The 11,215-nt window shown below is 32.1% G+C and overlaps 1 protein-coding gene across 2 annotated transcripts; it reads left to right on the top strand.

Moving 5' to 3' along the window:
• The first annotated feature begins 244 nt into the window (after positions 1-244).
• On the top strand, positions 245-10,476 carry LOC100787720 (lysine--tRNA ligase, chloroplastic/mitochondrial). 2 transcript variants are annotated; one of them, XM_003521011.5, is made up of 14 exons: positions 245-633; positions 1,301-1,519; positions 1,880-1,991; positions 2,680-2,788; positions 3,223-3,280; positions 4,122-4,190; positions 5,246-5,353; positions 5,551-5,643; positions 6,436-6,540; positions 7,465-7,671; positions 7,891-7,985; positions 8,644-8,734; positions 9,494-9,664; positions 10,257-10,476. In XM_003521011.5, the coding sequence occupies exons 1-14, from the start codon at positions 409-411 to the stop codon at positions 10,347-10,349; spliced, it is 1,755 nt and encodes a 584-aa protein (XP_003521059.1). In that variant the 5' UTR covers positions 245-408; the 3' UTR covers positions 10,350-10,476. The 2 variants fall into 2 exon arrangements, 1 of the variants encoding a protein (XP_003521059.1); XR_005890701.1 differs by lacking the exon at positions 10,257-10,476 and having other exon boundaries at positions 319-633; positions 8,652-8,734; positions 9,494-9,535.
• The last annotated feature ends 739 nt before the right edge of the window (positions 10,477-11,215 follow it).

Here is an 11,215-nt window from a genome sequence, read left to right as displayed (position 1 = left end):
ATTTCATATTTATCAAAATTTTTTATGTCCATTAAAAAATCAAAATTTTTGATTGGTTGAATTTTTTTTACGTTAATAATGTATAGAAATTAAACTTATTTTCAGTACAAAAGATATTTTAAATAATTTTTTATATATTTAAAATCATCCTTAAATCCGATATTAACAAAACTTTTTAAAAAAGAATACTATAATTTAGATATTGTAGTCGTTAAAAATGTAATGCCGTGCAAACCAAAGAGTTAATGCAGTAATTACAAAATACTATAATTCAATAATCAATTCCCAACATTTACAAATTCTTTTGGAGCATTGACAAGGAAAAAAGAAAAACTGTAATGTCGTGCGTGCTACCCCAAACCAAACAGATAAATAAACAGATATCACGCCCCACTGGTGAAATAGAGAATGGAAGCGCTAAAACTGTGCAATCTAACATGGAGCCCGTTGAAGCACTTCTTTCACTCTCACGCATTTCGTCGAACACCTCCCGTGCTCGTTCTTCGCGCGTGCTCTTCTTCCACCGCCGCCGCCGACACCAGGGCCGCCGGTCGCGGACGCCGGAGCTCGGAGTCGTCGTCCACCACTTCGACTTCCGATAGGGACGCCATTCGAGCCATTCGCTTGAAGAAGGTACGTGCCTCTTCCGTCAGTTGCAACGGTGACGTTTTGCTCCGTTTCCTTCTAATTGCTGTGTTTCATGTGTGTGTGTGTGTGTGTGGTGAGGGATATGAGTTGAAGCTGAATTTGAAGTTGAGTTTTGAATTTGAAAATTCTGCGTTGTGTGTTTTTTCGTTGAACTTCAATGTAGGATTGAAAATTGATTGCCTTGTAGAGTTGTAGTTAATTTTGTTATCAACTTGTCTCTATATTAATCTATTCTCTCGGGTTGTTTACGTTCTGGTAAAGTATGAGAATTTGATTTTGGGGGGAAAAAAAAGAAGAGAATTTCATGCATTTTGCTTTTTACACTTGTGTGTGTGTGTGTGTGTGTGCTTTTCAGAAAAAAAAAAAAGGAATAGTTTTGGACTAACTCTATTTAGCTACGTTTTTCTTAAGCTAGGGGATATGATGGAAAATTGAATGCATGGTTGCTATATGTTATCTGGTTATGTTGTTGGAGTTGGGTTTAGGTGCCTTTCTTCAATTATGGATAGTTTGGACAATTTGATAGATTTTGGCTGAGACGTTGAGTGCTTGTCAGAAGACTAAAAAGTTAATGGTCTTCATTTTGAGACTGTCTTCAATTATGGATAAAGGATTATTATTTTTGACATCCCTTTTTGCTGGTTGTTTGTAGGTTGAAGAATTGAGAAGCAAGGGGCTTGATCCGTATGCTTATGAATGGAACAAAACTCACGGTGCTAATCAACTGCAAGATATATACAGAGATCTAGGAAATGGTGAGGAAAAAAATAGTGAGAATGACCATGTATCTGTCGCGGGAAGAATTGTTGCTAGGAGGGCATTTGGAAAGCTTGCCTTTCTGACTCTAAGAGATGATTCAGGGACGATTCAGGTTTTCTTTTGCACTTTTTGTTGCTTTTTGTACGTTCATGGTAACTGTTAGAGACTATATAAATATTGTAAGTGGAGATATTATGAGTTATTGTGAGCTGTATGTATTTATGTAAATTAGGGAAACCATTGTTCATTGTAGTTGTGAAGCATATTATAAATAAAATGCCTCCATTGTGTAAATTAAACATGTTGGACTTTTGTTAAGTTTATGATATTTTACAGTGTTTCTTTGTTCTTATTCTAGTCTTAATTGTAAATTGCATTTTTTATTCAAAGACAAGGTAGAAATTGTCTCCTTTCTGTCAAGTAAATCCTACAGAGAGCTGCTAACTGAAGATGTTAAAATCTATTATTTCAGCTCTATTGTGATAAGGAGAGACTCATAGGTGATCAGTTTGAACAGTTAAAGGCCCATGTTGATATTGGTGATATATTAGGTGTAAGAGGAACAATAAAACGAACTGAAAAAGGTATTTATCTAATCAGCATATTAAATGAATTTTCTTTTGTTCTTTTTGAGGCTAGAAATAGGTATTTAGTAAATTGATATTGCTTTCATTTGAGCATGCTATATCTTGATCCCAAAACTATAATTTATCAGAGCTTGCAATAATTGTATGACTTGTATGCTTGTGAATTCACATGCATATGTCCTTGTTAAGATAATATATTAGCTGAGATAGTGAAATTTCGCTACTGATGTGATATATATGAGAGTTCAGGGACATGGCTATTTTTCAGGAAGTATTTCTCTATGTAGGTAACAATGTAAGCATGTTTACTCAAATTGGAAGTCTAAAGCTGTCTCTAGGTGGATTAAGCAAATAATGTTTGAAAAGATTTGCTGATAGTTGTCTTATTATATTCAACTAGAGTTTGCTCAGCCATCTTTGATTTCATATATGGTTTTCTTTTGTCTTATTAATGTATATCTACTGCTGATTTCTAGTATATGCCATACCTGTAATTACTTTTTCAAGTTAGTGAGTGGGAACTAGTTATGATAATGGCAAACTGATTATCAAATAGTTAACACCTTTTGAGATGGATATCCTTTCTCTGCTGGGACAAATATGCCCTTTGACAAAGGCTAGCTGATAGCCTGTTAGTTATGAAATAGTTGACCACCGTCTCATGTTTTTTCTGGTCTCACTTCAGGAGAACTTTCTGTGTCTGTTCTATCTTTTGCAATCCTTACAAAATCTCTGCTTCCACTGCCTGACAAATATCATGGACTAACTGATATAGATAAACGTTATCGTCAGAGGTAAGCTCATGCTTTAATATTTTTGTGTCTGTTCCTCACTAATTGAAATCACTGGTATATATATACTAATGCATTTGGTATTTTATTAGTGACTATGACTGCAATTCTTCTATACTAGGTTTTTTTTTTCTTTTTCTAGTTTATTCTATTTTTTGTAAGAGGATATGTACATCTAGTCTTGTGTTCTTCCTTTTTTCTCATCACTAATAAATATCTTCATCTTAAATTTTTTTAATGGATTTTAGTTTTTATTTGTTTCTTATTTTATGAAGTATAACTTATATCTTAGTCTTTCTTATTTATTTTTGTGCTGTTATTTCTTATTACTTATTTGCTCCATGTCATTTCTAATTAACCCTTGCACTGTTGGACTGAATTGGTTTGCTCTGAGTTAAAAGTTTCTTCTTCACTGTTTCTTGTGGATTTGTGGTTAGGTATGTAGATATGATCGCAAATCCAGAGGTAGCGGATGTATTCCGTAGAAGAGCAAAGGTGGTTCATCTTCCAAATTTTTTATTTCTTTTTAAGAGTTTAAAATCAATGTTATTCAATTGTTTTAGTTTTAATATTTAAATATTATAATGTTGTAGATTCATAAAAGTTCATTTTATCTGCTTGTTTTCTCTTCCCATTTCTCTTTATTGAGTTATAACTATTTTCTATTTCCATTTTCTTTTTTGAGTTAATTGAGATATCTTATTCTCACCTACTGTGCTATGCCTCTTTTCTGTCTAGTATTGTTCTTTTCTAGAGAAGTCGAATAAAGAACATATCAAACTGAACAATTTGTTCTATAAATTCATTGGAGGATATCAAGGGACAAAACTACGATTCTTAAATAAAGGTGAAAGGTGTCTAGGAATTGGACTCAGTGGAATAACAATAACAAATAGGTTACAATTGCACTTTGAATTATATGGGAAGTGTGTTTTCTGTTCAGCCAAAGAATATCTAGCACTTTTCATGAATTTCTCCTCCAAAAAAACTAGACTAGAATGTAAAAAAAATGATAGCCTGTTGTTTGGTGTAGAATTGTGGTAAAACTACTTTGGTAAAAAAAATGTTTCTCATTTTGTATAGGCTTTGGGGTAGTGATACATTATCTTATAAGTTAACATTTATTTGTTACTGTAAGTTTAGTGCTACTATTTCTTTTTTTTCCTTTTTAATTAAATAGTTTAATGGATTTGATTTGAAAGAAGATTTAGAATTTTGGTTTTAGGGATCATGGGTTCACCTTCTGTCCTTTCAGACAGATTAACAAACTTCTCTTATGTATTGCCTGAGAAATAACTCTATTCGTATTATGTTCTAATCAATTCCCTTCAAATAGGTTGTATCAGAGATACGGAGGACAATGGATTCTTTAGGTTTTGTTGAAGTTGAAACTCCAGTTTTGCAGGTTTGCTGATTTTAATATACTTACACTGGCTACACTTTTTTCTTTTACATAAAAAATGTCTCTTCAAAATTGTTGGGTACTCTGCTAGGTGTTTGATTATATATTGTTTAATACTTATAAAATGCAAAGAGAATTGATCTTTCAGAAATAATTTTGATATCTAACAGGTCAGCTTGATAGGCGTTTTTGTTTGGTTATTTTCATATTTATGCATTTTACTGTATCTCTTAAAAGTCAGATTGATATAGGGGTTATAAGGTCCCAGTTAAATGGCATTGTGGAACTTGTCAGACTTATTGTTAATATGTCATTGTTGGCTGCTGATTTTGACACAGCTAAAATTATTCTGGTTATAAGTGCAACCCCAGTCACTCTGTTTTAGTTTTGTCTGTCTCCTGAATTTATTTGAATCCTTCATCATCAATCATTGCCAATTACCAAACCTTTGATGATAACTATGGTGGTGTATTACTAATTATTTATCTGATAGTCGTTTGTTTTAGAAATTTATTTTGGCAACATGTTGGAATAATGGTATTTATGTCTTGTTGCTCTCATGTTTGCTTCTGTTGCAATTCATTAACTCCTTTTTTTTATTATTATTTTGAGTATTCTGTGCCTTAAATATAGTAATAAAATTATATGAAGTTTGTCAAAGTGGTAACTAGACCTTTAAAATTTCAGTCCTTGTGTATGGGCTGTATCCTTATGCTCTCAGTCTTGACTCTCAATAACAACTGCTAAGTGATAAATTATGTAAATAATGTAATTACTGTCTGAAATGTCTTATGTTGTCATTTTATTAATATGATTAGGTGTCAACAAGTCACCAAGGTAAAGTTGTGCCTTGGTGACTTGTTGGTCATGGGTTCGAATCCGGAAACAGCCTCTTTGCATATGCAAGGGTAAGGCTGCGTACAACATCCCTCCCCATACCTTCGCATAGCGAAGAGTCTCTGGGCAATGGGTAAAAAAAGAAAAAGAAAAGAAAGAGGTGTCTGACATTTATACATGGAAGTGTTTTTTCCCTGAACCTGAAAATTTTTATTGACTAGGGAGCAGCTGGGGGAGCAGAAGCCAGACCATTTATTACATACCATAATTCTCTTGGAAGAGACTTATATCTGAGAATTGCAACTGAATTACATCTTAAGAGAATGCTGGTGAGATTTGAATTAGTTGTTATTTGTGAAGTCCTTTTGTTCAGACAAGAACTTACAGAAGCATTCTTTGTTATTTATTTTTATTCTTTTTGCACAGGAAGGAAGTACTGAGGGATTAGCCTCCATGTTTAACATAGTTTTATTGATTTAGTGAAGTTGTTAACCTTTTTAAATTTTAATGTTTTTCTTTATGGCAGGTGGGTGGTTTTGAAAAAGTATACGAGATTGGTCGAATATTTAGAAATGAAGGAATTTCAACTCGACATAATCCTGAATTTACAACTATAGAGGTAAATTAAAGTTTAGATTTAGGAGGTGAACTTTTTAGCTTCCATTATGATAGGCCCATAGTGCATGTGTATAGTAGAAGAGGAAAACCTGTGCCCAATAACAACTAGCTGTTGGTTTATGAGAGGAAAAAGAAAGAATAACCAAAGAGGGTAGGAGGTGGAAAATTCGGTTAGCGTATAGAGAGAATGTCATAACAAAATTGGGACAAGTGGCATGTGAGAAGAGGGTAAGGTAAGGAGATTTGGGAATTGAGGGGGTGACAGAGAAGGGGTATGGAAAATTTGGTGGTGGTATAGGGGACAACTGCACTAGCATGATGACAGTCTTGGTTTTCTCTTTTAATTTTCATTCTTTGTTTACAGTGAGGTTTTAGTAAGGAGCTCTGCTCCAATTTGTCTTTGATAATAATAACCATTTCTGTTAGTTCTCACATTATTTTTCATTGGATATTGATATTCTATATATCATGTTTGGTTGCCAATCTTTACATCACCAGTTCCAAGATCAAATAAAACTATAAAAGAAAATGATTGTCAGTTAGTCAACAACCAACTTAAAACTTTGTCAAGTCCTGACATGGACAACAGCTGTTGTTTTAAATGTACCGTGAGAATATATAGTTAGTTTTAGTACTTGATGTGAGCATATGTAATATTTCCTCAAATCTTGTCATAGCTTAAGCTTTCAAGATTGTTTTAGCAATGATTACTTGATATTTGAATTTGCATATGATAATTCTCATTATATCTTGAATTGCATTCTGTTAAATATTGATATTAGTTATACTTTAGATGTACGAAGCATACTCGGATTATCAAAGCATGATGAATTTAGCAGAGGAGATCGTTACTCGATGTGCTCTTGCAGTTCATGGGAAGCTTACCATTGATTATCAGGTAGACATTCTTACTAAATATAACGTATAATTGAATTGCTCATGTAGGAAAGGATGCCTAAGCCACTAGAATGAAATAAAACACGCTACTCTATTTTTATGTTTCAATGAGGAAGGGTCATACTATTCCATCCTTGACCCCCAATTTTTGGGGGCAAATATTTGGGACTTTGAGCGGAAAGAAGGGCTAGGAGTCCCACCATATTATAATTATAATAGTGATAGCTTAATATATTAATGTTTAATTTGACATAAAAAGGATTCTTGATTCTGATTATTAAATTTAGATAAATATATTGATAACCAAAGGGGCTGTCTGGGCACATAGTATGAAAGTACTAAATACACCTTTGTAAATACTTCAAAAAATAATTTGTGTTTGATGCTATAAATACTTCCCTTTGCAATAAAAGCTTTCTATTTTTAATTTCTTTTCTTGTGCCTATAGGTACATAATAGAAAATCCCTTAATCAAATTTAACAAAAAAATTTATTAAAATAATTTACAATATCATCAAAATTTATAATGGTTTATTATGTCATCAAAATTTCTTTTCAAATGTATGGTTTATATCATCAAAACCATATTGATTTTTTCTTTTAAAAATGTGTTTTTAATTATTTTATCAAAAAGGTAAATAAGTTCTCAGTCTTGTTTTATTTATTCAGTATCTCCAAAGCCTTTTCCCCATAAGTGAACTGGTTACTGGCTTTCAGTGAATCTCAACATGGTCTTTAGTGTTAAAATTTTCCTATACCACTCCTAATTCTATTATTTTTGCTTTAATTTTAGGAACTTAATTTTATAATTATTTTGCTTGCACTCAGTTCTCTTGCACTGGTGTTTGATGAGTGATGACATTTTTTTTTTAAATTTGTTTCTTTATAACAAATTTGTTGAAAGAGGTGTAATGATTCCATACAGGGAGTCGAGATATGTCTGGAAAAGCCCTGGAGGAGGGAGACTATGCACAATCTTGTTAAAGAAACTGCTGGGATTGATTTCAATGAATTGGCAAATGATCTTGAGGTTGCAAAGCGAGTTACTCTGGATACCCTTGGAAAGAATCTTGATAACAAGGATAAAGGTTCCATTGAAGCATGCCAATCCGTTGGTCACCTCCTTAATGAGGTTGATTTGCTTCTCCTTTTTTTCTTCCTGTCATATGAGCATCCAGTTTTTATTCTTTTCATTTGATAACGTTAGTCATCTTTGCAATTAATTACACTTACTCTTTTTAGGTGATCATCGATATATTGATATTCCTTTCTGATTGCACTTTTTGCATTTATTATATTGTCAATTTGACTTGCACACACTAATCAGATTATTTTTGTTTTGTTTATTTAGGTTTTTGAGAGTTTTGTAGAACCAAAGCTCATCCAACCTACATTTGTTTTAGACTATCCAATTGAGATATCTCCACTGGCCAAACCACACAGAAGGTAGAAACATTTCAGAAAATATCAAATAATGTTATTGCTATTATTAAAGGTATTTGTATCCAGCCTACTATGAAATATTAATCTATTTGAACTTAGGATCCATAAAGGGTATATATTACATTCTGTTATTACTTTCTACTACTTAATGAAGTTAATATTTGTTGTCATCTATTGGCTCTGCCTTTTTCATCATCACAGCAGTCAAATTATCAAATCCATTCCGGATTTCAGGCCATTATTTCTAGATTAGAATCATCACCCACTATCCTTGTATTGCCATTATAATCTAGTTTTAATGGCAGTTGAAATGCTCCCATGATCTTTCTGCTGCCCTTGAAGCACTCCCTTGTTCCATCATTATGTTGACATCAATTTTTCAAAGGTTATGCATATGTGAAAAGATAAACAATTGGGACTTTCTGGGGTTTATGATTTTATGATTTTCATTGAAGTTTTAAGAGTAGCTTTTTTTTCTCCTTTCTTCTGGTAGCTAATATTTATAATAGAATTTTTTATACTCATGTTTTACTTCATAATTTATGGCATGTAGTGATAAAAGTTATTGTAAAAAAGACGTCAAAACCAAACTCAATAAGAAGGGATGCACATTTTCTGTTTCTAGATATTATCTTCTATCTTACACATGATCCTCCATTAGATCCACAGGTTTGACTGAGAGATTTGAACTCTTCATTTGTGGTCGTGAGTTGGGCAATGCATTCTCTGAATTGACTGATCCTATAGATCAGGTAAGATTCCAAAGTTTTCAAATTTTTCATATCCTAGCTGCATAGCTTGTGCAGATTTTACTGACCGTACACTATATATAATGTGTTTGTAATCAACTGTTTCTCATCATAAACAACTTGGGAAAAGGGGAAATTAAGATCCTGTTAAGATGAATATAAAATACTATACTCTGTATAAGATGCCATCGGATAACAAATTGAGCATCATTATCATATCAGCAGGAAAAATTGTTAGATTTCAGCTTAAAACCAATTGAAATTAAGGGAAGTTGTCAAACAGATATATAAGTTGCATCCTGAGTGTTGAGACAGACAATGTGGGACTTCCGAATACTCCCCTCCACAAATGTCTGCCAGAACAGGCAGGCCTACCGGAATAGGCGATTTACCAAGATGGATTATAGGCTCTAATACTATGTTAGATTTTAGCTTAAAACCAATTGACATTAAGTGAAGTTGTCCAACAGATATAAAAGGTGTACCATGAGAGTTGAGGCAGATGATGTGAGACTTCCAAACAAAAACAAGACAAACTTGGTGCTGTGTTATAATCAAATTGACACTTATTCTAATATATGCAGAAGATTTGAGTATTTGTTTTTGTTAATTTGTTCAAAACACTGCTAGAAATAGACAATGGACTTTGTTCATGCCAACTTATTTGGAAAAAGAATGAAAGCTAATGATTATTTGTGGACAACTTTACTCTGTCTCAAAGTTAATTATGGAAGATTGAGTGCTTTGATTTGAACTTGACAGAGAGGACGCTTAGAAGATCAAATTAGGCAGCATGAAAAGAAGAGAGCAGCTGTTTCAACAAATGACGATAAAAAGGAAGGAACGGAAGATGATGATGATTCATATGAAGTGACTCTTGATGATGACTTTCTCACAGCTTTGGAATACGGAATGCCTCCAGCTTCTGGAATGGTATGCATGTCTTTATATAGTTGTGGGATTACCCTAGATGAGAATGAATACTGTTTTTTTTTTTTTATATATATATATATATTAAGATTGTCACCAATTGAAGGCACAAATTATGTCCAATGCAATCAACAATTCTCGTCTTGGAATCAACTTGGTAACAGATCAAATTCCCGATAGTGTCATTTTTTTAAAAGAATAGTCATGTTTGATTTATATCATAATCATTTAAGTTTATTTTAAGATAAATACAGAGTGATGTAAGGTTAATTGTGATTTTCATTGTGTGTATTATCATGTTTACTTTTTATCTTTAAATTTATGTTTCAACTGTTTATTGTATTTCTTATTCAAGGGCATATGTATTAGATATATGAATTTTGTGAAGTATTACTGGAATTTTAATGCATTTGTATGAGTGATATAGTAAGTATAATAATCAACATAACATGGTCTATGTAATTAATGTTTTCACTTTTCTGTGTTGTAATGTTAATTTGTTGCATTCTTTGTCCCATAAAGTCTTGGAATATCAAATTGTTTTTGTTTCCTGTTGTAGCTTTTAAAATGCTATTTACAAAGATGTTCTTTCCAGGGACTTGGAATTGATAGGCTGGTGATGCTTTTGACAAATTCTCCCAGCATTCGAGATGTTATTCCCTTCCCAGTACTCAAGGTCCAGCAATAGTGATAGGTTTGGAGATCACTGTGCCGTCCATCATCACTATTTGCTCTTTTCTAAATGTCTTAATTATATTTGAGTTCATTTGTACAACATGTATCATGATAAGGTTATTTTTTATTCCCTCCTCAAATTATCTATTTGGGAGTTTTGATTTGTGGAAAAATGTCACTTTAGAATATCAATAAAGGATTAATTGTTCTTCAACAATACCATTGTTTATTGTTGTGTTACCTGAATACTAATTAATTTACAACTACACCCTAAGGGTATTTTAGTCAAAGAATTTTTGTAATTAGTAATTTTCTTAAGTTAAGACGTGTCTAACAATAATTTGGGATGGAGGGATTGTTACTTTGCCACTAGTTCTGGACTAAAAAATACAATTCTTTTAATTTGAGAAGTGAGTAAAAAGAGTATTTTTTGAACGAGGGACTAAATTTTTAAGCCTTTTATTAATGATGCTTTTAAATACAATGTGATTTCCACACATTTTTTAATTGATTAAAGTTAAAATTGTATTTGGATAAACTTCTTTTTGACGTGAATTTGGTTAAACTTCTATATAACACAAAATAAGAATATAAAATGAAATTAACTTATTAGACTTTCATAGAAACTCTCATATATTCCAAAGAAATAATTGTGGCTACTGTATTTATGATTGATGACACCCAATCACATTGACCCTTATATACAATACGTAATAAGAATTTTTGTTAATTAATTAATTTTATTAAAAAAATCAATTATTTAAAACTTAAGAATTTTTTTAACTTGATTGAACATAATTAATTAAATAATTCGCCATGTATTAAACTCTTTAATAAAATGTTAAAATATCACTTTGCATACATTGTGCATTCATATGT

Source organism: Glycine max, chromosome 3 (genome assembly GCF_000004515.6).
Source record: "Glycine max cultivar Williams 82 chromosome 3, Glycine_max_v4.0, whole genome shotgun sequence".
In the NCBI taxonomy this organism is placed as follows: domain Eukaryota; kingdom Viridiplantae; phylum Streptophyta; class Magnoliopsida; order Fabales; family Fabaceae; genus Glycine; species Glycine max.
This window is presented reverse-complemented; position numbering and strand designations above follow the sequence as displayed.

What these genes read in the sequence shown, in the direction of transcription:
- LOC100787720 (XM_003521011.5), top strand. Translation starts at nt 409, where the DNA reads ATGGAAGCGCTAAAACTGTGCAATCTAACATGGAGCCCGTTGAAGCAC. An exon ending in AATAAAACGAACTGAAAAAG is followed by an intron (nt 1,992 to 2,679) that starts GTATTTATCTAA and finishes GTCTCACTTCAG; the next exon opens with GAGAACTTTCTGTGTCTGTT. An exon ending in TACATCTTAAGAGAATGCTG is followed by an intron (nt 5,354 to 5,550) that starts GTGAGATTTGAA and finishes TCTTTATGGCAG; the next exon opens with GTGGGTGGTTTTGAAAAAGT.